The sequence below is a fragment of the Xiphophorus couchianus genome, chromosome 9 (genome assembly GCF_001444195.1).
Source record: "Xiphophorus couchianus chromosome 9, X_couchianus-1.0, whole genome shotgun sequence".
NCBI lineage: Eukaryota > Metazoa > Chordata > Actinopteri > Cyprinodontiformes > Poeciliidae > Xiphophorus > Xiphophorus couchianus.
In genome coordinates, this window is record NC_040236.1 from 841,019 (window position 1) to 868,675 (window position 27,657).

General features: G+C 38.9%; 1 protein-coding gene across 3 annotated transcripts; it reads right to left on the reverse strand.

Moving 5' to 3' along the window:
• Positions 1–323: 323 nt before the first annotated feature.
• Positions 324–26,629, reverse strand: kdm4aa (lysine (K)-specific demethylase 4A, genome duplicate a). 3 transcript variants are annotated; one of them, XM_028026744.1, is made up of 22 exons: positions 26,267–26,629; positions 23,624–23,786; positions 22,820–22,995; positions 22,606–22,720; positions 22,302–22,495; positions 21,688–21,737; positions 16,129–16,232; positions 15,493–15,630; positions 12,001–12,233; positions 11,191–11,342; positions 9,899–10,251; positions 9,432–9,528; positions 9,160–9,344; positions 8,187–8,391; positions 8,005–8,081; positions 6,945–7,000; positions 5,063–5,171; positions 4,601–4,789; positions 4,300–4,470; positions 3,943–4,062; positions 3,227–3,319; positions 324–3,123 (listed from the first exon to the last, which is right to left on the reverse strand). In XM_028026744.1, exons 2-22 carry the CDS (start codon positions 23,759–23,761, stop codon positions 2,983–2,985), a joined length of 3,096 nt encoding a protein of 1,031 aa, XP_027882545.1. In that variant the 5' UTR covers positions 23,762–23,786; positions 26,267–26,629; the 3' UTR covers positions 324–2,982. The 3 variants fall into 3 exon arrangements, with proteins under 3 accessions (XP_027882545.1, XP_027882544.1, XP_027882546.1); XM_028026743.1 differs by lacking the exon at positions 26,267–26,629 and adding an exon at positions 25,060–25,571; XM_028026745.1 differs by lacking the exons at positions 324–3,123; positions 3,227–3,319; positions 3,943–4,062; ... (12 more) ...; positions 16,129–16,232; positions 26,267–26,629 and adding exons at positions 19,439–20,901; positions 25,060–25,577.
• Between the last annotated feature and the right edge of the window lie 1,028 nt (positions 26,630–27,657).

Below are 27,657 nucleotides of genomic sequence, written 5' to 3' on the forward strand. Positions count from 1 at the left end.
CTAATGCCTTTTGCAATATTTATTGTTATACTTTTCTGTAATTTAGGTCATAAAGTGAATCTTCGAACGCAGATTAAGTCAGGTTCTGTAGCTCACAAACTTAGTTATTTTAAACACTTTAATTAAAGAGTACACATGTAAATATTTGAGCTGGAAGATGTTCCAATTACTGCTGGAAATAAGGAAAGCAATAATGAGGTATTTCCATATATTCCACAGTGTGTTTTCAGTCTGACGCATTCCTAATCATGGACATCATGGAGGGCTCTTTAGTTTTGACATAATAAAGAACCCTCCTTGAAACAAGGAGAACTGAATGAATGAACTGAGAGTACATTTCTTTAATTAAACAAATGTTACAAAATGTCTGCATAACAATATGAAAAGTAACTGCTCTCCCTGCTGGCTCAATAAGATTTTAAAATAGACTACATGACATTTACATTACACAGGCTTTTGTGAAAAAATACACTGAACGTTTTACAAACAGCACAGTAAAATAGAATACAAGATCAGTGCACAACTTAGACTAAAGAGAAAATGAAATGATCCCTACATGACCAATGACCAGCTAGAAAACCTGCTTGATAATGATGATGTCTGACGGCCATCTTGTTCTACCAAAGCAATGGGACCAAAGAGTTGGGTGGAGCCGGACACGAACAAGCCAGCAAAACTTTTAGAAATGTACAACGAACGCCATCTTTTTCTGTATAAACTAACAGTAGCACCTTGATGTTCAAATGCCCCACAAACTGGACTCAGCAGTCCAATGCACAGAGTGAAAGAGTAGGACAGGCAGGCAATAGAAACACATGAAAAGCAGCAGAGACTTAATTAACTGCAGAAGTCAAATAATCAAACAAACTCAACAGAATTACTGTTTATGAAGCAGATGCTAGTTTCTCAGCGCACCACGATGCAATGAGCAATAAAGAGTTATGAACTTCACACAAGGAGGGAATGTAGTTAATAAAACGGGACATTAGGGAACAAGTGGCTGTGCTACTTTTAAAGAGTTTAACCTGTTACTCCACAGCATCCAGCGGAACATTGTACATGCCTAAAGAAATGATTGTTGCAACACTTTCATGAAACCTAAAAACTTGCATCAAAATCCAAGAAAAATATCCCAGAGATTTAAAAAAATCTTTTTTCATTGCTGGTTAATTTTTTATTATTATTATTTTTAATAAAGACTTACTTCATTTATCCAGAAGAGTCCCTATATGTTTCTTAATTCTGAAATATGTTGATAGATTTTAAAATGCAATATATACCATGAAAATATTCAGTCTTGCGATATTTCTACCGCAAGACTGAAGATGTGAGTGTTAAGATTAAGACAACTCATAAATATTACAAATGGAAGTTTCCAAACCATTTGGAACAAATAAAAAATGTTTTAAGCTCCTGGTCTGCAGTTAGTGTAAAGCCAGGCTTCTCTGCAACTGTTTTAAAGCAGCTGTCTTCGTTCTGTTTTCAAAGGATAATGTGCAATAGATCAGAGGTTTTCAAGCCTCCTCCTGCATGGTGCTTACTTGCATGCACGAATAAATGTCTGATTAACAAACTGGACAGTAGCTGAGGAGGAAATGAAATCATTTGATTCAAGTGTGTTGGAGCAAATACTCATGTAAAATATGGAGGACAGTGGGTCATGAGGAACAGGACTGAAAATCAGAGAACTGGAAGAAAGTCTTTGAAAGGAAGTTTTTAGTTTGTTCTTTTATGATACAGATTTCCACAATCCTGTAGAACCTTCAATAGACAGGCAGTCTGGTGTAATGAAGGCCAAGTCATTAATGGGTAATGACCTCCTCCCTGGAGGCAGAGACAGACAAGTCCACTAAGCTCCACCCATCAAGCAGAGACTAGTAAACAGAGAATGAGAGTATAATTGATAAATGTCATATTGTTTTGAAATCTTTCAAATCTATGAAATAAAAAATGTTTGTATCGTTTTATGTTTAGAAAAAAAAACTAGTGGCCAGATATTTAGGATTTGGATTTTTAAATCCACCTCTATAGAGAGGAGGTTTCTAGTTCACATGTCCAACTGTCCATGTGGAAAACAGATCAGTAGTCAGGAGTGTCTACTGATCTATGGGTGTTGGTGTGAAACAACTTTGAGTGGCTAATGTGGCAGAATGTGGGATTCTGGTCTGTTGTCTGTGAAAAGCAGCAACTCCAGAAGTTTCTGGTAAATATCCAATTATTTCTCCAAAGGTCTGAACCTCACTGATTGTCACACACTGTACATGAATAAAGAAAGTTTGCTTAGAATGACAGGATTTCAGTTCAACCTGGAAACAGATTATTTCAAGGTTTAACAATTTTTGCAGTTACACATAATGTTCACAAGTCATTGGACAGAAATTACTTTTTAAATGTTAAAAATGTTGAGGGATTCAACTCTCTTCTGTTTTCTACCATTTTCAACAGAATAAAAACTAAAGGGCTGAATGTGAAGTAGAGGTTTAGAATAATATTTGGGGGATGTGTGTGTTCTCCTCTCTGAAACCTTTTAATGGCCACTAAAAGCAAAATCTGAAATAAATTAGGAACAAGTTGATGTTGGATGGAAAATGCTCAGCTGAGGTCAATTTAATGAAGCTTTGTTTTTTTAAGACTGTATCAGCACAACCACTGACTTTACATTCCAGCACTAACCCAGTTTTCAAACATCTTACTTCACTCAGTGCTATTTGTTATGTATCCTTGAAGTAATGCTAGAGCTTGTGGCCCATTAACATTATTGTAAGGAGTCCTCTGCAAAAATGTCATCAGAACAAAACATTGTTTGACCTCACAGTCCAGCAAAGAGAACAAAGCGTTGAAACAGGCAGCAGTCCATGCAGATCCTGAAGAAGCCAGCTGCTGCTACATTGTCTGAAACTAGCTGCAAAGTTAAGGTGCATTAAAATACTTCAGTCCAACGGTGCTGCTGGTGTGTAAGATGGGCTGACCAGGTGTGAGGGTCTACTCCATGATGGCTCTGTAAATCACAGGCTCAATGTAGTCGCCTCTGTACCGGGAGTTGATCACTCTTTGTCTCTTGGATTCTTGGATAATCTCATTGTCTTCAAAAATTCCATCAAACCTCATATCTGATGCCTTAGACTGCCGAGAGAATAATAAGGGTTACATGGACTATTTAATAACAGCATTGTGTAATTATATGCTACAACATTGGTTTGTTAAATAAAGGTGAATTTGAACTAACCAGTCTGGATTTGACTCTCTTGGGAAGTTCTTCGTCCAGAGTGTAGACATCATCTCTCTTGGCTGTTAGCTGTGAGCCATCTTCAAATTCCACCTGCGGTTTGGAACAACAGCACATATTAACACGTAACAACCATGCAAATAATGAATTAGTTAATCAACCAAAATCTCGTATGTAGCTAATAATAATCAAAGATGATTTTTTTTTACCACAAAACACTCCAAATGAATAATTTTAGCATCCACTGGACCTCAACTATAATGCTATTATAAGTTCATGTCTATGTGCCATTTGGCAATTATTCATCTAAGTGAAAAAGTTCTGTGGGGTTCCTCCAGGCTCAGTTTTCAAACTACTTTTGTTCAATATCAGTATACTCTATCAATCTCATATTTCTTTGGATCCCTGTTTGGAAAAGGATTGATTTTAAAATCTTATTGGTCATTAAGTCACTGAATGGAATCAAATCTTAATAATTTCAGAGAGATGTGTTAGATTTAAACCATGTAGATTTCTCAGGTGATCAGTTTTGCTTACTCAGTGTTCCAAAAAATAAGTCTAAATCTAAAAACAAAAGTAGTAATTACTTTCTGTGTCCCTTATATATGGAATCGTCTCCCTAAATAGATAATAAATTATGCAGTTCTTACTAATAAGAACATAAAGTCAAAGATTATTTTGACACCAATTGCAGAAAGAAACAGAAAAATACTTACCAAGTACATTTGAATAACATGAGCTGCCACAAACTTGGCCCCGTAGACCAGTCCATCTGTCCAGCGCACCTGAACCACTTCACCCTGCGGAGGGGGGCCAAGTTGAGCGCAGTCTTGATTCTGAGCAAAGAAACACACACACGGACTGATCAGTCACCTTTAACAATTTCAAGTGAGCTATTCAGCATACCTTTAGCCTAAAGCTACATTTAGGCTAATCCAAAAAACTGTTCTGTCTAGTTTCTAGTTTTTAATTCTCAAGACAATGTTATGTTAATTCAGGTAAAATGAATAATGCCCTTTACATCTCTGCTTACTCCTCTAGATGTTTTTAATGCAAAGACAAATAAAACGTACCACAATGTCCTCCGGGAACAGGTTATCACTGAAGGAGCCGTCATCAAAGTTGACTTCATAAAAGGTCTCTTTTGAGAGCTGAACTACATCACACTGATAGTAACGGCCATTCTTGTGCTTACAGATGACTTTCTGACCCACAGTAAGCTCATGCATTGCTGCCTTATTGCGCTGCAGCAGAAAAAGCCACAAATAGCATCATTAATGTATGCATCATACTGAGTAGGGTCCATTCTAAACTATAAATAGATAAAAACTAAACTCATGTTGAAGAGAGAAAAGATCCTGTGCAGCAGTTTACCTCAATCTGAGCAGGACCTTTGTGCCGACAGCAGGTCACATGGACCACAAAGGGCCAATCATCTGGCTGCATCAGTACCCCAGCAGCCTGGGCGCAGGTAGGGTGGTATGCAGTGGGACAGCGGCCATGAGAGCATTGCACACAGCAGCCAGATGCCTTTTTCACGCGTTTCTTGCAGTAGTAACATTTCTGTGAAATGGAAAAACAGCAGCCTGGGCTCAGCAAGCCGTTAAAAATAGCTACAGAACAGGAAATATCCTGTCTTGTTCCCGTTGTCAATTGTTTGTCTTTACTGAGTCACAGAGCTGAAAACATGTCTGAATGACAAATCCTCACTACTAAAGCTCACTGTTTTTCACACCTGCTAGCCTGTTAAATATACAAGGTTGTATTCTGGCTTTAATACAAGGTTTTTCCCTTTACTTAATACTCGCAGCTTGTGGTGACACCATGTGAACTCACCAGTTTAAATCTCTGTAGAGGGATTCCACTCAGATCCACAGGACTTCTTTCAGCAATGTTGACAAAGCGCGCCTCCATTACTGCCACAGCACACAACACATGTACCCACCTACAAAACACACAACACTTTCTGATGTTATTTATTCCAACTGGTGCATTAACCAACATACTTAAAAGGGCAGTATTATGTATTTTCCAGGCACATAGTGGCTAGATTATGCAATAAAAAGGTTCCATGTTACCTTCAGGTGTTATAAAATGAAATTGGGCCTCTGTCTCTTTAAGAAGCTCCTACTTTTTCCGACACACTGTCTCAGCACGTAATCCATGAAGCTATTTACAACAATTCTTAGAAGGGTTGGACTCTTCTAAAAATTGTTAGAAGAGTCCAACTCTTCTAACAGCTCTTCTAATCAGCAGTTACTTATGAACTGCTGATCATAAGTAGTTCCTATGATCAGCAGAAGCACAGTTCCACCAAGTGTTTGCTGCTGTTGTCGCTAGTCTGGAGGAGCTGAGTGGGGGAGTGATTGGAAGGGATGCTCTGTGAGTGAGAAGTTCGGCTCGACAATGCAGATCCAAGGAGGAGCTTCGTGGAAAAAGGAGGTGCTTTGTGGTAGCAAGTGTTTAGGCACTCCTGAATGGCTGCCAGGGGAGATTCAAGAGTCCCTCAAAAATGCCAGAAAGAATCTAACAACATTCCAGGTATTTTTTGATGAGTGTAAAACATTGCAACATGATACAAAACTTCAAAAAAGTTAATTTTACATACTACACCCTGTTTCTAAAGTTCACCAGTGGCTAGGTCAGGTGAACACATTGTGAACATAGAAAAGTTCACAATGTGGACTTTTCTATGTTCTATGTTGTTCACATCATGAACTCCTGTCCGAGTTCAGGCTCCGACTGATCGTCAAACCTCACATCCAAGAGGAGCAAAGTGGCTTTTGTCCTGGCTGTGGAACCAGTACTTTGTGGGGTTATGAGTAGGGATTAGGGGGTATTTGGGTGATGTAATGTCTATCCAATCCAATGCCCAAAGTAAGAGCTGTCTGCATTCTCACCACAAAGTTGATCCTCTTTACCTTCTCAAGGTGGTTCAGGAATCTGATCCGGATGGCTCTTGGCTGCCCTTATAGAGCTTTCAGTAACCCTGTGGAAGACTCCAGACTATGTTTCACATACAGCTTGGGTACGCCTCACCATACACAGGTCATATGTGAAACATGAGTGTGAAACATTGGTGTAAAAGTCCTCCCAGGGCTTTGTAGACAATACTGTGGTGGTAGAATATCTTCACATCCAGCCCATGAAAATCCCAACTTAAAATAATTTGGTCATATTATTTGTTGTTTTGCCTGGTCCAGACTTTGTATTCCAACTCACTGTAGCTTTAGGTGTTAAAAATTTATTCATTTTGCCTCTGGCATAGATTAGGTGAAGTTAGCTAAATGTTCACATTTACATTTTCTGGTTTATTTTCCGCCACCCCCTCATGTTGTGCCTCCCCTAAAGAATTCTGGCACCCCCTAGGGGAGGCACGCCCCACACTTTGAAAAGCACTGTGTTCTAGATCAGTGGTCCCCAACCCCTGCGTACCAGGCCGCAAGAAATAATTAAATACTTCCGTTTTATGTGTTGAGTCTGGAGGATCTTTTATTTTGAAAATCCTTGAACCGGATTCTGTCGGTTACGTCTTGTGCGCAAACATTGAGCTCACAAGCAGCAGAATGAGTTAGAAACAGCAGCAACAGCATCGGTGTCGGTCGTCTCGACGCGCCCCCCTCTCCCCTCTCGGTCAGCAGCAAATATGCGAAGTCTCGACCGGTCCGCGGTACTAAAAAGGTTGGGGACCACTGTTCTAGATAACCCTGGAACTTACTTATCATTGGTGGTTTTATGTAGGGCTCCACCTCTTAGCAAACACAGACAGCAACTCTGCAAAAAGAAGAAGTCTCATCAAAGGGTCCAGTCACAAAAAATGTCACTTTTGTTTGGAAGCAGTAAACTTATTCTTTCTCTGCTGGCATTGTTTTTAAGAACACGTTCTGGAGATGAAAACTTTGAGGCATTATTTACTCAGAAAAATGTTCACATGGCACAGACAAGGTCTACTAATATATTATCTTGGCAATCTTGATGTGACATACAACAATCTAAATTTCTTTTGCATTTAAAAGAAATTTGAAAACCATTATGATGAAGAAATATGACATTTTTTGTGTTGTGTATTTTTTGTTTATATTTTTTGTTGAAATATGTCTGTAATAGTCTTCTGTGCTAACTAATTTTCTTTTTATGTGAATAAGGTCAGATATTACAAGTTCATATTTTTCTCATCCTTTTCATTGATGACTTATTTTAGGGGTTACATGAACTATTCATAATTATTATTGAGTGAATAAAATGAAAAACAAAATGAAATAAAATTATATTGCTCAAAAACTACAACTTTTTATTCAGACTGTACATATACAGTGCTTCTTATTACAGATTTTACAAAACCATGACACATAAATAATTAAGATAAAACAAAATTAGGTATAAGATAAAAATGTGTAAAAAAATTCTATGATGATTTCCTTAACAAGGGAAAATTTTTTATCCAAATCAATTTGACTGTCAAAACGCAATTGCTTTCAGCCCCCTTCGTGTTGTCAAATAGATTCTATTTACTGTAATGAAAAAAAATCACCATTAAAAACAGATTTTTGTATTTATACAGTGCATCTTTGTCTGTTGTTAAAATTTGTTGGGTGACCTAAAATGTTTAAGTGTAACAAAAGGCAAAAACGGAAAGATATTTTAAGGGAATCGATACTTTTTCATAGCACAAAAAAACAAAAGAATAAAAGAGGCATTCCCATGCTGAATTTGTGTTATAACACCTCTCACAAGGTTACTTTCAGGAAGAACCAACTGTAATTCATTTTAATACCAACCTCATTCATAGCATTGGCCTTACATCGTGCACATTTCCACTCGGTGCTCACACTGGCTGGGTTCACACCGTAGCAGCCTAAATGATGCACACACAAAAACACACAGCAACCACACAGGAAAGTAGGGATTATAAAGTTACAAAGTTATGCTGTGTAGATGTAAAGCATGCTGGTGTACTGACTGGCGTGAACCCAAACACTGCACTGTGAGCAGCTGATGAGGAGGCTGGTTCCATCTTCCTCTAAATAATGTGCAACGGGTTGTTCTTCACTCTCTGCGTCTTCTTCTGTGGTGATGGTGAAACACATTTCTGGGATAAGAGGCTTGGTCTGCATCCTCCCACCTGCACCAGCGACATGACTGTCCACGCTTCTGGCACACTCTGCCTGTGGACAGACACAGCAAGGAAAGAAAGACAGCCATTTTTCTTTCCAACTTCTGACTGCTTCAATTGGAGAAAAGTTTCCCAATTTCAAAACTTTGGCTGAAGTGGCACTTGTAACTCTAGCCTTCAGTGCAGTAGCAGAGTGTGGATTGATCCTCCAAATAAACATCAAAACCATGACACATTTGATTCTCTATTCAATGAAATACAATTGAATGACATTATTATAATTTTAAAAATGGATAAAAATAGATTGTGATTTTTTTGACCGCATCTGTCAAAATGAAGAACAATGAAAAAGTCTAGCGCAATATCTGCCTGCTAAGCTGCCAGGTAAGCTACCAGTTTTTTAAGCAGCCGTGTTACAGGGACTTTTCTGAAAACAGAAAAGCATTTATGATATGCTACTGGTAATATGATATGCTACTGGTATGTGTTACTTTAAAAGTAAAAAAAAAAAAAACTGTAAATCTCTCATATTCCAACATAGACCCCTGCAGACAAGCGTGGCCTGTATATGCAGGTTGCACTTGTGAAGAGGTGCAGATTACATTCAGGTACACTCAATAGTCTGGAAATTACAATATTTCATATCCCCAGAATGGAAACATTTCAGAAGAAATGTCTTAATGCAGTTATTGCAATGCTGAGAGCAATCAGAAAAATAAAGTCTGACATTCTTATTTTGTTATGGAGAGAAAAAGAAATGCTTCATGTCAGAGTCAGAAAACCGTTCAGGTGTTGTGTTCTCTCTGATTGAGAGGAATACCTGTTGATATGTTTGGAAGAGCATACAGATGGAGCAGTATGGAGGCTTAGAGCCCATGCGCTGGTTGTACTCCCTTTCTTTCTTCAGATTGGGAGGGCTACTCTGCCACAAATGGGTCAGAGGTTTGGCCCAGTTGTCCCCTTCAAAAGTACCTGCCTCCACTGGGGGAAGCTCCTCTAAGACGTCTATGGCAGAAAAACAAATGCATTCATTACATTTCAATATACATGTGAACAAGAAAGATTAAAGGAAAACTTAATGTCAGGACAGACCTTTTTCACTGCTGTTATCTTTGATATGTGGGGGCCGTGGCAGCTGATCTGGATTACTTTCCAGCTCAGCATCAGGAGGCAACACTTCTGCCACTTGCTGGAGGTACAGAGAACACCAGCAGAATTAGAACGAAAAGTCACATGTTCTGCTAAAAGGTAAACAGTATGAGCATGTATTATTACAGAAGATCAAGGAAAAGAAATGATTAAAACTGTCCATAATAATAATCATCAGATTTAGGGGGTATGAATTTTGCACATCTTAAAAAACATGTTAACTTGTGTTTGGTCACATCTCAATACATGCAATACCAACTGAGTATTTAACAACAAATATTGTTGCTATATATTGTTGATGTAGAAGTATATTAAGATAATACATTTATCAGAAACTAAAGCACTACAACAGGTTAAAATACTTGAATTATCTGGATTGAGGTAGAATCACAGATGCCAACACTACTCACATGTTTGATGTCTTCTTTCTTATCACTGCGTATGGCCTGTTCTTCCTCCTGCACCAGGATTTCTTCTCCATAGTCTCCTTTGGCATAGCTATGAACATGCAGGACGTCAGCAGGGCTGAGTGTTCTCTGAAACAGCTTGTGCACAGGGATGTTACTGGTTTCCACCCGAGGCTCCACACTGCCCTCTGCATTTCCTTCTACTGGCAGCAGAGGACTCATGTCTGCAGCCCGTCCACCGCTCTTGTCCTTTCTTGCAGAAATTAGTCTGTTTGAAGTTTTCTTGTTGGCTTTAGAAATGCATTTAGGTGGTGGTTTTATGTGCTTCTCCAACTGACGTTCTGACTTGGGTTGTGCTGTGTTGAAAATGAAACACTTTATTACAACTCTGTACACTGATTTAGTTAAATGATTTCCAAATTATAAGTTAATGATAAAGATGAAGTTCAGAATACACATAAATGACATATTTTGATTCATTGTCTCTAGAAATAACTTCAACATCAAGGACACAAAAAATTTAAAAATGCTCTTCCTTCACTGGGAATTTATGTGGCAGCTCGGCATATATTAAATCAGGGGTCTCAAACTCCAGTCCTCGAGGGCCGCAGTCCTGCAACTTTTAGATGTGCCTCTGCTGCACCACACCTGAATAGAAGAATTAGGTCATTAGCAAGGCTGGGAGAACTGATCTACACAAGGAGGAGGTGATTAAACCATTTCATTCCAGTGTTTTATACCTGTGGCACATCTAAAAACTGTAGGACTGCGGCCGTCGAGGACTGGAGTTTGAGACCCCTGTATTAAATAGTATGTGACCTGTACTTGTATCGCATTTTATCAAGTCCAGAGGAACCCAAAGTGCCGTACACTACATTGAGTTATTCACACACACTCACACACTAATGGTGGTAGATGATGCACCAACTAGAGTTGGTCTGCCACTGAAGCCTGTGGTTATTATGGGGAAAATGTGAAGAAAGTTTAGGGGGAGTAAATCCAAAACTACTTTTAAGGTGTCTTGGACAAAAATGCTAAACTTGAATGAATTAAACTTCAGAGAATGTATTAAGCACTAGGTTCAAAGCAGGATAGCATGCAAGTATTTTTATATCAACCAGTGGTGTCAATATTTCTAATTCTACCTATTAGAATGAATGTAGGATCCAAACAATGTGAAAGTTTTTTCTTTTGATTTTATCTAAGAATTTGACAACCAGGTGAAAAGAGGCTAGACTTAAAAGGCAAAAAAGTAGCAGAAAGGCAAGAGTAAATTGAAGAGTTTGGCACCTTACCTGAGGGAGCTGGGACTTTGTTGGGAGAACTCTTCATTGATAGCTTGGGACTCTCAGGCTCCACCGCCTCCTTGACTCTTACATCGCAATTGTCTCCTTCAGAGGTCTGGACAGGTTCAAGCGGACGTTTTTTCCCACTTTGAAGATCTGAGCTGAATCATTTAAAAATGTTAAGGACACGTTAAGGACAGTTTTTAATTTCATAAAAGGTTTAAGACGATGCCAGCTGAGAAAATTAAATCAAGTACTACAGACAGATTCAAAAGCAATGCTCAGAGATTTTTACCCTTTGTCTAGGGGTTGACAAACTTATTTGTTCATTTAGTTAGACCACTGTAGTGGTCTTTATTCAAGTGGCTCGGGCAACTGGTCAGGATGCGTCCTGGACGCCTCCCTAGTGAGGTGTTCCAGGCACGTCCCACCGGCAGGAGGCCACGGGGAAGTCCACATAGTCCACATAGTCCTGGGTCTTCTCAGGAAGACCCAGGACTATGTTTCTTGGCCGGCCTGGGATTCCCTTGGAGGAGCTGGAACAGGTGGCTGGGGGGAGGGAAGTCTGGGCCTCCTTACTTAGGCTGCAAAGTATTTTGAATGATTTGAACATAGGTTCATCCTTTTGACATACAAGTGGAGGCAGTGTGCAAAAGTGGCTCAATGTCTTGTGATATGATCAGATATGTCAATTGTTTAACTTTTGAAAAAGTTTGACTTTTTCATATTTCATAACAATTAGGAAAGACTTGTTAACATTCCCATCTGTAATAAAATAGTCAGAGAATATTGAAGAGAGACAGTAGAATAAATCAAGACCTTTTGTCCTTCTGTGCAGGAGATGTTGGCTCCTCAGACGATGCTTCACTGGAAACCTTTTTACAGGGGCTGGCCTTTTCTTTTTTGAGAAACTCAGCAGCCTCTGGAGTTGGTTTCACGTGGTCAATGGGAGTGTCATCTTTCCCTGCTTTCCACAGTTTGTAACGGTCAGGCTGAAACTTGCGTACAAATGCATCCATAGATATCTTCACCATATCTTGACGGCAAGAACACTGCAGAAACCAACATGAAACATTTCGTAGCTTCAACAGCTAAAACTAGCCAGTTGAGGTCTCTGCCATTGTTAGATGTAGTGTGTGTTCTCACGAATGTAAGACTGTAAAGACAAGTCCAGTGTTGTATAGTAACGAAGTAAAAATACTTCACTACTTTACTTAAGTATATTTTGGAGTACTTCATACTTTCCTCGAGTATGAAAATTTTTGATGACTTTCACTTTTACTTCACTATATTTCCGAACTTAATTGCGTACTTTTACTCCGATACATTTTCAATGTGTGGTTTAGTTACTCGTTACAAAAAAGCGAGAGAGAGAAACAAAGTGTTTTGACCCCACCTACTGATTGGCAAGTAGCAAGCAGGCTACCGAACAAAGTCCGTAGCCTACTTGCCTGGGCTTGTTCATCACCACCAATAGGATACACCTGTTTCGCTTCTCCCATTAAACACAAAGCAAGTCTCGCAATCAGCAGCAGCCACATGGAGGAGGAGACGGAGACCACAACGACTGCAACTATGTCGGACACGGCTCCAGGGGAACCACCAGCTGGTGATGAGAGCCCATGGCCTTATTTAAACACAATATACTCTTTCGTGGGTGTTAAAGATTCGTCGTACCGCAGTTTATGTTATTCCTGCCCGAAGATGTGGAAATTCTATCTTACAAAAACTCCACTTGAAGAAACACATCGAGGTAACGTCTTATGAAATGGTTATAATCCTCCTGTGTCAGTAACTATAGCTTGGTCACTAGACACTACTGTATTGTGAAATCTTGACCATAAATGAACTTTGTTTGGCATTGTTTCAGTTCCACACGTGGTGTATTTAGCTTAGGCTTAATGTTGACTGTAGCAGGCTACCTAGACTCCTCTGTTCAAGGGGGAACAGAAGCCATAGCGATAGCAATTTAGACTAAATTTAACGAATATAGGAAAGGCATGCAAGTTCAAAACCAGGTTTACATAAGCTGCATTTCCCTCCCAATTCTTTTTTTCTTTTGCATAATGACCAGTTGTGTGCACCACCTACTGACTGTAGCATTGACTGATTCACTGATTTGTGAAGTAGAGTAATCGTAACAGCTCTTTTTCTTCATGTTGGCCGCATTTTCTGTACTATTTATTTTTCTCATTTTCAGCACTGACCTTACTTGAAGGGAAAACTTAAGGCTTACAAAAACTTTGTATTTTCTGTCCTGGAGGGTTTACTAAGAAGCTGGTTCAGTTGTAAAGCAGGTTAAGTTAACCTTGTGCTATAGGTAAAGCACCTCATTTTCTTAACTAAATGATGCCTGCAGGTATATCTATTAACAGGTTTAATTTTGCCTGCACTTGGTTGGGTACATTATTTTAAGTGTATTTGACAAGTTTACCAAAATATAAAAAAAGTCATTCAAACTGCATTTGCTTTGTTTTACTTTTTACTTGTACTTTTCATTACATTACTTGAGTACATCCATTTTTACAGTAATTTCCATACTTGAGTACAAGAAGTTTCAGATACTTTAAGACTTTAACTCAAGTAACATTTCAGTCAGTGACTTCGACTTTTACCAAAGTCATATTTTGGAGAGGTACTTATACTTTTACTTGACTCTGAGATTTCAGTACTATATACAACACTGGACAAGACGGGTTCTTGTTAAGGTTAGTGCTTTAGTAAGAGGTTTAGAGTAATCTGTATTGCTGAAATTGGTCATTTTGGTCTTGAAATTAAATCTTTTCCAAGTTTCCACATTCGTATATAATTTAGTGGTGCAGGGGTGTTTGCCTTGCCACCTTGGGGGCCAAGGGTGTGGGTTTGGTGTATGGGCACAAATTACACTCACAAATTTGCTGTGAGTTGAGTTTTGTAATCTTGCAGCATAAAATGCCTGAGAATTTTATCTTTGTACAATCGTAGATAAGAACCTTTGTCTGTGAAAAATATTGAAAAAATAATAATTACACAAGTTACACATATTTAAGGTTTTTTACAAACACAAAGCAAAAATCTACATATAAAACTCTCAATTTCCATCGCTTCTGTGTGAGTTTTAACCTCCAAGTTCAAAATTTGATCAGGGCTTTAACTCTTTCAGTTGACTGGTCAATGACTAATGTAACAATACATTCAGATTACAGATGGGCTTAGCTGTTGTGGGATCTGATAGGCCAAGTCAGACATCCGACTCCATCCTCATCCCGCTTTGATTGGATAATCCTTTTTTTGCGCTCCAAATGTCCGGTTTTACTCCTATAGTGGTTTTATGCCTGCTTTGAAGTTAGTTATGTGACAGTCTCTCTGTGATTTACTACAGTCAGCAAAGGCTTTCCCATCAACATTGACTTTTCAACTGACTCATGCAACATAGCAACATAACTGGGATCTAAACTTAAAAAAACAAAATAGGTTTAGTTATTTGAGTTTATTAATGTGGAAACTGTGAAAGCAAATTTGGAGGACTGTATCAAAGTCAGCCATTTGGACTAAAAACAATGTTGGACATGCACAACTTTCTACTACATGAGTACCTTAGATTCTGTATAAAGTATTAACAAGGAGGAGTAATGCTGGCTGTGCTTAAACTAATTCTCATTAAGTGGTCATGGAAAAGCAGATGCTGTATGAGAATCCAATCTGTTATCAGTGACATGCAAAACATATGAAAAAATCAATTTTGTAATAATAATAATACAGCATGGCCCCACCAGTGTCCCTGTGTGAAGGTACCAACAATATAGAGGTTGACATTGGAAACATAGATGAAACCATGAAGACAATATAGCCTCTGTTATAATAAACTTTGTGGAACTACATTTACATGACTTCCTCAGCATAGTAGGCTTCTTAGAGACACTGTATGTTTGATGGACTGAACTGTCCATAGACCCGACACACTATTAAGCAGCAAATTAAAAAAAAAAAACACAATAATGAGCTTCATCAGATCTAAGGTTTTTGTTAAAAGATGGCTTGTGCAAATAAAGGTATATTATTTACTCTAGTATGTTAAAAGCAGAATACCCATTGCTATTGTGTCAGTTAAAGGCTCAGATGCATAAATGTCTGACTTAAATTATACTGTATATACAATTAATAAACAATATTTATGACAACTGGTTAACTTGTCTTTTACTAGTCCTTTTGGTATGCTCCTTTGATTTACTCCTTTGTATCTCTAGGAAGTGCCATGACCTCAATACTTGCAAGTTAGACATTTCATTTTGACCTGCTTTACTTGTGTAGAAGAGACTGTAGATAACATACCAATTTAGCTTGTTTTCCATAATCAATCCATCGCTGTGTAGCAAAGTTGGTGGACTCAGCACAATTGAAACCGTGGTTGAAACCAGCATGATAAGCAAATGGAAAAGTCACAATGAACTGCCCAGCTTCCTGAGTGACCTAACATAGCAGGGGAAAAAAAGAAGATGGATTCATGTTCCACCTGACTTTTCTTATGTAGTCACTTAAACATGATTATCACTCTTCAGTTAGAGGCTTCGTTGTAACGGAGACTGCAGAGACCACAGTCATCAGCATCAACAATAACTCTTTAATTAAACAAGTTATAAGACTATTTAATTTCCTTTTAGGATCAATAAAGTATTTTTGAATTGGACCCCACATGATTTGTACTTGACTCGCCCTGCAGCTACAACAACTGACAAGATGGAGCTGAAAGACATTAAGCAAAAGCTAAAAAGCGGGAGAAGATACTGCTTACGTAAATGGAGGTTTAAAAACGAAAGCAGTAAAATCTTATTGAAAATAATATAAGCCATGCTTAATGTAAGCCACGCCCCTTGTATTCAGCAAGCTGAAAGTTTATGACTTGTGAACAAACATGTTATCATCTCTGTGGAGATGAAAATATGGATTACTTTCTCATAACGTGGTTACCTTCTCATATGGTATACCATATTTTTTGAGGATTGAGGGTGAAATTAAAGTCATCTTGTGCCGCAAGAAGGCTTCACAGCTCTGAGCATTCCCAGGAAAGAAACCTGGAAGAGAAAGAAAAAACTCAGATATTTCAATAAAGCTAAAGCTATCCATTTGAATACTTGTCTTTGAACAGGAACTTTCTCAGGTGAAATATGCTGTGCTGCTGAAGCTATGGCCGTAATCTTTTTTATTTTCTGTTACATTAAGTCATGCTTGTGTAACAGACTTTATTATGATTTCTAATTCATGTTCTATTGAGTATTTGTGAATTTTATCTCATTGAGTTATTTTTATTTGCTGTTTTGTTATTTTTGCCTTGCTGCAGCAAACAGAAAGGGGAGGGGACGGACCACTGTCAGTCTCATACCTTACTTGGAAATGGGACCATTGCACTCCGGAAGTGAAGGGGGCGCTATTTCCTATATTATCCTCGGCCTCCCGTTTTCAATTTCTTTTGAAATCTGTGATATACCTTCACCTTTAGGAAGGATTTTCACTCTCAGTATATTTTTGAACTTCTCTCTTTTATTTACTTCAGCGCAGCTCACAGTTTTTGACTAATTCTGTAGCTTTCTGTGTACTTCTAAATCTGCTCCATAGTAGCATCTTTTCAGGCCTGATACTGCCTCTAGTGGCGTGGGGGTGGTAACACAACTAATTATTTCAGGTGGCTAAAATATTTGGTTCCCCCCTCGTAACTCTGGTAAATAAACAGCAAATTTTACAAACAGGAACATCAGGATACAGGAACACAACAGGAATTATTGTTGATGATGAGAAGAATAAACACAGTTAAAGACTTGCTGGCAAATTAATTTGTTCCTATGTTGTAGAGGGGGAACAGATTATTTCAGGCAGCTAAAATAGCATATACAGTATGTGTGGTTCCCCCTCATAACTTTGGAATATAAAAAGCAAATGTTACTAAAGTCACAGGATTCATTGTTGACGAAGACAGGAATACGAACAGTTAAAGACTTACTAGTAAATTAATTTGTTCCCTTGTTATGGCGGGGGAACGGATTATTTCAGGCAGTTAAAATATTTGGTACCCCCCTCATAACTTTGGCAAAACACATGCAATTGTTTTCAAACTTGCAGGATTTATTGGTGATGAAGAGAGGAATAAGCACAGTTAAAGATTTTGTGAAAAAATAATTAGCTCCCCTTTTATGGAGGTGGAACGGATTATTTCAGGCAGCTAAACTATTTGGTGCCCTCCTTTAACTTTGACTAATAATGAGCAACAGTTTCCAAAATCACACGATTTGTTTTTGATGAGAGGAATAAACACAGTTCAAGACTTGCTGGTAAAGTAATTTGTTCCAATAGTATGGTGGGGGAACAGATTATTTCAAGTTGCTAAAATAATCGGTTCCCCCAAGTAACGTTGGCAAATAATGAGAAAATCTTACCAAAATCACAGGATTTGTTGTTGATGAAGAGAGGAACAAGCATGCTTAAAGACTTGCTGGTAATATAATTAGCTCCCGTGTTATAGTGGGGAAACAGATTATTTCAGGCGGGTAAAATATTTGGTTCCCCAGTCATAATGAACAAATGTTTTCAAACTTACAGGATTTGTTGTTGATGAAGAGAGGAAAAAACACAGTTAAAGACTTGCAGGTACATTATTTTTTTCCCATTTTATATAGGGGGAACAGATTAGTTCAGGTGGCTAAAATATATGATCCTACCTCATAACTTTGGCAAAAATTGAGCAAACGTTTTCAAACTTGCAGGATTTATTGTTGATGAAGAGACGAATATTAAGAGTTAAAGACTTGGTAGCAAATTAATTTGTTCCCATGTTATGGGGGTGAACGGATTATTTCAGCTGGCTAAAATATATGGTCTCCCCCTCATAACTTTAGCAAAACGTTCTACAGAAGCACGTTCTACAGAAGCACCATAGAGAGCATTCTGACCAGCTGCCTCTCTGTGTGGTGTGGAGGCTGCAGCGCCTCCGACTGGAAGAACGTGAGGAGAGTGGTGCGGACAGCAGAGAGGATCATCGGGGCCCCCCTTCCCTCCATCCAGGACATTTCATCCCAGCGCTGCGTGTCCCGAGGCCGAAACATCATCAGTGACCCCTCACACCCCCACCATGGACTGTTCTCCCTGCTGCCCTCTGGAAAGAGGTTCTGCAGCATCCGGTGCAGGTCCACCAGGTTCCGAAACAGCTTTTTCCCACTTGCCATCAGACTGCTGAACTCTTAACTGGACTGCACTTAAAAACTGGTCTCCACTTTATACCTTGCACATGTACAGAGCTAAGTAACTTTTATTTTACTGTCAGTCCTGCACTTTATATTTTATATTTAGATTTATATTCATATTTTATACTGTATTTTATTTTATTCTGGAGTAACCTCACAACATTGAAAGCTCAAAACATTGTCCTGAGCCGTATGCAACAAAATTTCGTTCTGTATACACCCTGTGCATGCAAAATGACAATAACGTCAGTCTAAGTCTAAGTCTAAGTCTAAAAATTGAGCAAACGTTTTCAAACTTGCAGGATTTATTGCTGATGATAAAAGGAATAAACACTGTTAAAGACTTGCAGGTAAATTAATTTGTTCCCATTTTATGGAGGGGGAACAGATTATTTTAAGCAGCTGAAATTGTCGTGATCTGTGTTTTTCTGTGTGTTTATTTTGAGTTTCCTGTGTATCTGTGTCTCCATGTTGTCCTGTCTCCCTTTGATTAGTTCCCAGGTGTTTCTTGTTCCGTGATTACCTCTTGTGTATTTAGTGTCACCTGTGTGTCTGTGTCTTGGTCGGGTCCTCGTCTCATTTGGTGTCTGATGTTCTACAGTCTGTCGTCTAGTCCATTCGTGTGCCTTGTTGCTACCTGCGTTGAGCCCTGGATTCCGCTCAGCAGTGCTGCCTCGGTTTTTGGACTGTTTTGGATTTTTGTTTGTAGCTTTGTGCATTAAAACCACCATTTTTACTCCATACCTGGGTCTACAGCGTCTGCCTCACCACCACACCCCGCACCTCATGACAGAAATATCCATTTGCTCCTCTCCTTCCCCAATAACTTTGGGAAATAAAGAGCAACTGTTTCCAAATTCTCACAGACTGTTATGTGTGATAGCATGTAGTATACTAGAAATTTCCTTAATCCAGTAATCTGTCAGATTTTACACTAGAACGGAATTTACCAGAAAGTCTACACTCTTAATTTTTGGTGCGCTTCTACCAGCCAGTTTTCATCAGGAATTAAAAGTTATAAATACGATAAGTGTTGGAAAACTGTGTTTGGTGACTAACTTTTATTTGTCAGGCTTAAGTGACAAAAGTTGGAAAAAGACGGATTCTCTTGGCGTATAAAATAACACAAAACGGTGTAAGAAGACCTCCACACAAGACCTTGTTTATTTATTTATGTTAGGATTTTGTTATGGCTTCTTTTTTAAACATCAGCTGCCAATTAAACTGAAAGTTGCAACCTTGACACAATTATATGAGTTGTTTTACCAAGAAATTGACCAGAAGCGCCGTGAAAATGGTCGGATCGGCCTCTCTGGCTGCAGTGCTCGCTCCCTACGCAAGGGGAACAGAATTTCACAGTGGAACAGATTTTCGCACAAGACCGGTCCAGCGCAGCTCGTTTTTTATTTTCATGTTTAGGGCTGGAGTGCAGGTGACGAGAAGATTCATTTGTTTTTAATCCTCTCCCCAGGTATGCGTTTTATTTTCAATTATACATTTTATTTCCATTTATTTATTTAACTCTGTCCCACTGTATTATGTGTTATTGTGACCAACAGGTGGCATTTTCCTCCTGTCTTTAAATTGTTGCGGTTTTTGTGAGATTTATTTATTTTTTTGTTCGTTGACTTTTGCTGCGTTTTAAGGAAATGTTAGTAGACAGCATTGTTCTGCGCTGCTGAGGGACTGAAGTGCAGGGAGAGAGGTGACGAGAAGATTCATTTGTTTTTAATCTTCTCCCCAGAATAAATGGTTCAATCATACATTCTGGCTGAATGATGTTCACAAACACATCAGTAGGACCCGTTACACTTGTTAGTTCATTGACTCCTATAGTTTTCAAATGCTGTGATATTACATCTACACTGACAGCAGTGCTCATTACAATTTATCTGTTCTTATTCTATTTCCTTAAATTAAACATTACACACAGACACAGTTCAGTCTTCATTGGCTATCGAGATGTCTGAGCATCCAACCCTTACCCGTTACATACTAGTCATAGGTTCAGTCATCTCATTAATGCTGCTGCTGAACAAACACCACAATAAATTCATCTCTTTTTTGCACTGTAACATCATCTAAAACCTGGGGACACACTGCATGACTTTCCCAGTCATCACAGATTGTCAAATCATTAACAGCTAGATCTGTTGAGGGATAGCAAGCTCCTGGATCCATCAGGCCAACTAAACCCACCTGAATGGATTAAACTCATAAGGTGAGAGTGATAACCTCATTGAGTTCTACAATTTATTTTCAAGAGAGACCTGGCAAGATAGCAGTACCTTTTATAAATATTGACATAACCAGATAAATAGATTCATTTAGTTTTAAAGTCCTCTACTTCTGTATCGGAATCGAACATCCTTTCGTCTCAACATCACTTTTGTCTCGAGGCAAATTCATGCTTCAGCTCTTGCCGTCTTCATCATCATGCAGCAGTCCAGCTTTTCCAAACCCGTTGGTAAAAACCAATATATTAGCCACATTGCAGTGTTCAAGGCGTCTGAAAAAAAGTAGTGGCTTACAGTTCAGAAATGATGTTAAAGTTTACACTGAATTGTTAAAATAAAATCTTAGGATCTTTATGAGTAAGCAAACATTCTATTTAAAAATCTGATTTAATATGGTAATGTCAGTTCTTTAACTTAAACCCCAACTATAAGATTTTATTTTCCAAATTACACATTTTTGTTCTGTAAAATGATTTTTACCTTTATGTTCAATCTGACATATGTGGTTTATTTCATTAGTTTCTGTATTTCAGTCTCATGTTTTCAAATGTTTTTACCTTTTTTGTTTTCTTGCTACTTTATTATCACTCTATAATTGTAATTAGTTAGTTAATAGTTTGTATTGTCTATTGTTTTGTGTTTATATTGAGAATGATGTATAATATATTTACAAATAAAGTGAAAAAAAAACAAGCTGACATTGTGTCTCAGCTCTTGTTTTCATTGGCTGTCAGCACACGTGTTGCCAGTTGGGTTGGTGGTTGTTTCGGGTCGGGTCAGGTCAGGTCAGGTCAGTTCCAATCATGCACTTGCAGACTTTCACAACTAACAATCAGTGGTAAAATCATGCAGCTTGTCTCGAATAGTCAGATGAACATTTATCCCTGTTATGATTTAAAAAATATGCCTGTTGGTATTTTTATAAGAAAAACTAAAACTAGATCAACCAGAGTTGTCACAGTAGGATCATTCATTCAGAGAGAAGTTGCATTATGGTGGAAGGTCATGCAATGAAAAAGACCGAAGGATGAAAACACATATGCAGACTTTCTTCTTACCTTTAGCAAGCCGCTCCAGTCTTCTGCCATGCTCTGGTGGGACAACATACCTGCAAATGAACAAAACTGAGACAGTTACTCACAGTATGATTTTGGAGAACAAAGTAAAAATCTGTGGAAAGAAGGTGACTAATATGACTGGCTGTTAAACACATTCTTTTCAAATAAGAATAAAAAACCCCATAAAACTTCATAAAATAGTTAGTGGGAAGTTAAAACATTCAATACTTTGCACAATAGCAAATATATCTAGTGTGGATGTGCAGATGTACTCAATGTTTGTCAGTTTTACGGTCACATTCTTTAACAAATTAAAGATCAAGAGACAGTACCATCAAGTCTATTTCATAGTGGATGACGGACATTATGCAAACGGATAATGTTTTAATTATTATTATTAGCGCAACAATAAACTTCCTTGAAACATTCAGGCAATGAATGTATGATCAATTGGGAGCATACATAGATTCCAATTGATAATTAGGTTCAAATGGAATCCATGTATGATTGCATTGACTTTTCTTCTGTAAAATGCCTTGAGATGAGAGTTGTTATTAATTGGTGCTGCATTCATAAAATGAACTGAATGTTGTAAGGTAAACCTTTCTATTTACCATGACTTGGGCTCGCCGTAGTGCAGGTAGCAAATGCTGTAAAGATTCATGTCCTCTGTGTGCCAAGGAAAAGCACTCTTCCACATCCCAAAATAAAGGCAAGGGGTGGTAAGTCCTTTTATCTTCACTGCACTCTCACTCTCCACAGTGTCCAGGATTGTGTTAAGATGAGCCATGTTCCATTCAGACACATCCTGCAACAGAAGGATTCATAGGAAACAGTGAGCAACAAAAAAACATGACCCATAAAAAAACAATCATGGATATGTAAAGGCTCAGCGTGTTTTTTCTAGTCCCCACTCACTGGATCAAACAGTGTTCCACTGACATCAGCTCCATACAGTGGGGGGTTAAAGGTCAGGTTCTTCCAAAACTTCCTTTCCAGCTCATCAAAATCCACATATCTGGGACTGCAAAACCTAAAGGTTCACATATTTGGAGATTATCAGTAACACCATAATGAATCTAATAAACACAGTGTTAAAAGTAAATAAAGGTAAACTACTACGCAAACAGACTTGGCCAAATTGGAGGTCTTCTGAAACTCAACGACAGTCATTGGTTTCTTCTGGATGTTGTACTGCGTGAACAATCCTGACTGGCCAGTGACCACCTGCTGTATTGGAGCAGGAATCAGCAGATCATCGATGTCATCATATGTATGTCTTGGTTTCCAGCCTTTAGGTGGAATGATCTGCAAGTAAAGCAATCAAAGATGATACATTTCAGAGAAGAGTAACGCAGATATAACTTTTTACAATCTACTAGAGTCTGCTAGGAAGATTTAGAGCCAAGATTGTGTTACGTTGTTTTGTATAATTATATCAACAAACATTTCAAGATAAATTTCAGATTCAGCTTGAAGAGTTTTTAATACTTTATTATCAGATTACATGAAAACTGTATGTATTGATAAATTTTTACATCTAATGGTTTACATTTCTAGCAAAGATTTTTTTCGGCCAAATGAAAGCCATGTAAATCAGACTAATGAGTCATCTGCCAGTTATAGATACAGCTACTGAGAAGTATTTAGCCTCTGATGAACACGAAAAAAACTTTCATTAAGTTCTTAACATCATCATGTTCAAAGGTCTCAGTCTTGAGCTGCACAAAGTTGATCTGTTCAGAGGAGACTCAATCAAGTTGTTATACTTCCTATGTTGCTCTTCTCATAGAAAGTACACAGATTATTTCCTCATAAAATGTTACATTAGCAAAATTATACATTCAGCACCATGACACACAACAAAGGTTGAAATTCCATCTCACACTGAATCATAAAAACAAAAAGATCCATGTGAATAAAATGATCTTCTTACTTTGGCAATTCCAGCTATGTGAGCTCCTTGTGACTCCATGAAGGCAACATACCGAACAAAGTCCTTGAACTCTTCTTTGGAGGGGGTGAATGTCATTACCCTGAAATTAGGAGTTTGGTCTGGAGTGTCCGTAGTCATCTTGGCATTCCACGTAAAACATGTACTGTTAATGGAAAATGCAAACACACAGAGCTGTTAACTGGTTGCACAAATTATAGATCTCCATCCACTCTTTCTAAAAGATCTACTCAAAAACACTTTCCATTTCCAGTTTGTGTAAACCTCAATGCTCTGCTACTTTCTGGGTGTTCAAAATATATTAGTAGATTTTATATGATCAAATAAAATGAGCAGTGCACGTGCATTAATGAATAGGAAAATATATATTAACTCCTGTCAGGAGATGTGTAACCTAAACTAAAAAATGATCTGAAAGTGCAGGGTAAGGAAAAAAAACAAAGTTCATCTGTAAGATGTCCACAGGAAGAGTGATCTGTTAATCAAATGCTTTCTTCACCTGATCAGCAGCAACTGTGAGCACCTAACGGCGTAAAGTTTGCTGCTCTGAAACCTTCAAGTATGTGTCAAGAGCACAGACTGATGCAATTGCTAAAGCTCAGCCAGGGAAAGGTCATACAGTCATATGGATTCCACCACTCTAAAGGGGTTAAGATTGCTCTCATGAGGGAAAACATTCACAACTTCCAATCCTGATTGGTGGAAACTTCCAAGCAATGGGAGCTCACCTATCAGTTAAAAAAAGAGAGAGGATTCCATCTCTGATCATTTTATATTCCACAGTTTCTTGGACAGTATATTGTTTTAGCACAGGGGTGTCAAACTCCAGTCCTCAAGGGCCGCTGTCCTGCAGTTTTTAGATGTGCCACAGGTACAAAACACTGGAATGAAATGGCTTAATGACCTCCTCCTTGTGTAGATCAGTTCTCCAGACTCTTAATGACCTAATTATTCTATTCAGGTGGTGCAGCAGAATCACATCTAAAAGTTGCAGGGCACTGGCCCTTGAGGACTGGAGTTTGACCCCTCTGTACTAGACGTTCTGAAGTGATCACACTGACATAAAGGCTAGGAAGCGTGAACAATGTGGAAAGGATATGCTCTCGAACCGCAGAACTCAGCTAAGTGGATGGATGGCCATCTGTTCCTTACTGCTGCCCTCTGACACGCTAACCAAGAAATAGCTTTAACTGCGTCCATTTTCCACATGATCCCAGCTGCAAACATCTGCGCTGTCAGTGATGCAGTGAATGAGCTGAGTGTGCGGCGGTCTCTCGGGGATCTGACAGCTTCCTCCACTTTCAGCTAAACAAGTAGCAAACATGGCTCGTTTGCTGACGCTCACTTTCTTCTTCTCAAAACTCGAAGTAAACTCCGTCTTGCAATCAGTAAGTGTGTTTTCCAGTGACAGACTTTACCTTACACACGCTGAGGTGGAGAGAAGAAGATTTATCCTCAAAGCGCGAGAGACAGAGTGCAAACAGATCAGATTATTTCGGTTACCACAGACAGTCCTCCATTATTCCCGTGACGCATGCTCAGTGAGTGTTTGTTTATATCGCACTCAAAAGGGAGGGTTTTCCTTAGTTCTTTCAGCCAATCAAACGCCTCGTATTGGTAGACCAATCAACATTCAGTTAACACTGATGTATTGTTATTGGGCCTGCCATAGAAATGCAAGGCAATGCAATGCAAGACACCCATTATTCTTCACCTCAAAATAACTGCGGCTTCATTTCACCAATTTTTTTTATTGTCATATATTTTCTTGTTTGTGGTACGAAATCTGGTCCCAGCTTAAGAAATTTAATACACAAAGTAATTTATGTGATTCAAACCCAATTCATCCATCTTCCAACACCCTTGTTAGTGGGGTCAGGAGGGATGCTGGTGTCCATCTCCAGCTAACGTTCTAGGTGAGAGGCGGGGTACACCTGGACAGGTCACCAGTCTGTCACAGGGCAACACAGAGACAGGACAAACAACCATGCACACACAGGGAGAATTTAGAGAAACCAATTAACTTAACAGTCATGTTTTTGGACTGTGGGAGGAAGCCAGGGTACCCAGAGAGAACCCAGCATGCACAGGGAGAAGATGAGAACTTCATGCAGAAAGACCCCAGGCCAGGAATCGAACCCAGGACCTTCTTGCTGCAAGACAACAGTGCTCCCAACTGCACCACTGTGCAGCCTTCAAATCTAATTTGAACTCAAAAATACTTTATAAATCCCAAAGAGAAATTTTATTTTGTTGCAACTCATTTAGATTCTTTGAAATGTTATTCAAGATTGTGATGGCAGGAAAGATCTTCTGCAGCAGTCTGTACTGCACTGAATCTGAAGCCTCTGACTGAAGATGCTCTGCTTTCCCAAGACAGGCTCGTGAAGAGGATGATCAGGGTTGTCCATAATTTTCTTGATCCATGTATCAGGACACTCAGTGGGGACCCGGAAATTCAACCACACACAGGAGTTGGAAAAGGAAAAAACAAGTTTAATAAAATTTTCAGACAGTGGTTGCTGCTCAGGATGAGGTTGTCAAACAGCACTGAGAAGAGAGGGGAGAAGGCTGGTGATACACTGATAAAGGAGGGGTAACTTAGAAATGTTCAGCTTAACTAACCTGTAGTGCAGTGGACAGGTGGAGCTGAGAAACCAGGTAGAACAGGCTACTGTGGAAGTAAAGGAATTCTCCCCAAGGAGATCCAAGAGGCAACACCCAGGGACTTAGACGGTAATCAGGCAGAGGTCATACACAGGAGGACAGAGAGAGCAAACTTAGCTTGAGGGGCAGGCAATACTCGGTGGTCATGAGACAAAGCTTGGGTCAGGGTCCAGAAATCCAGAACAGACGGGATCCGTGAAGGGCTTGGCAGTGGAGGTCAATCCATGGACAGAAAAGGGTCAAAGAAACACTGAAGGCTTGGAAGGAAACGTTGGATCTCTACTAGCTCGTGGCTGTCGATAATCTGGCAAGGAGGCAGCGGCTGAGAGGTGTTTAAGTAGGGAGGGGACCAGGTGGAACAGGTAAGCAATCAGATTTGGCAGCTGAGCTGAAGGAGTGTTTAAGCACAGCATGGACAGGACAGAACATGAATCATGACACCTATGAAGAATCCTTCTTTGCGTAATAATCTCCACAGTTGTCTCCAAAACTGAACCAGCCTTCTTTAACAGGTATATAGTGTATGTGTATGTGTGTGTGTGTGTGTGTGTGTGTGTGTGTGTGTGTGTGTGCGTGGTGTTCTTCAGTTCTTCTTTGAACTGAAGAACACATCTTGAGAAACAGAATTTTACTGTCAGTCCTGCACTTTATATTTTATATTCATATTTATATTCATATTTTATACTGTATTTTATTTTATTCTGGAGTAACCTCACAACATTTGGAACCTCAAAACATTGTCTATTATTTTATTGCTCCATATAAATCTTGAAAAATGTTTACCCCACTCCCTAAATTGTTTTGCTGGAACCTCTACTGGGCGTCCTGCAAATATGTACAATAGTCTTGAAGAACATTTATCTTCTGACTCGGATTCTGCTGCTGAGGTCAAAGGGAAGCAGGCTTCACCTGTCCAGGTCCTCATATAACAAAAACTCCCACCCTATAGTATCATATGTCTTTTTGGCATCTAAGCTGAGAAGGGCTGCACTTGATTTTTTCTTTAATTATTTGATCAATAATACTGTATGAATGGTCCTTCTTATACTATCATGCGTTTGTCTATTACCAATGAAACCTGTCTGGTCCTCGTCTATCAGGATACTTAATCTCTTAGCTAATATTGCAGCATATAGTTTGTAGTCTATATTTAATACTCTAATTGGTCTATACCCTCTAGGATCCGTTTTGTACTTCCCCACCGTTGGTATGACCGATATAAATGCATCTTGCCATGATGGCGGGAGAGCGCCCCCTGCCAGGGTGTAGTTGAAGGAAGCCATTAATAGTGGGAGAACAGATTCCTTCATGGCCTTATACCACTCAGGAGGGAACCCATCACAACCCAG

Coding starts and splice junctions, on each gene's coding strand:
- kdm4aa (XM_028026744.1), bottom strand. CDS start 23,761: ATGACTACGGACACTCCAGACCAAACTCCTAATTTCAGGGTAATGACA. Junction 4,063..4,299: donor TGTTCCCGGAGGACATTGTG/GTACGTTTTATT, acceptor TTCTTTGCTCAG/AATCAAGACTGCGCTCAACT. Junction 3,320..3,942: donor ATGTTATTCAAATGTACTTG/GTAAGTATTTTT, acceptor TCCAAACCGCAG/GTGGAATTTGAAGATGGCTC.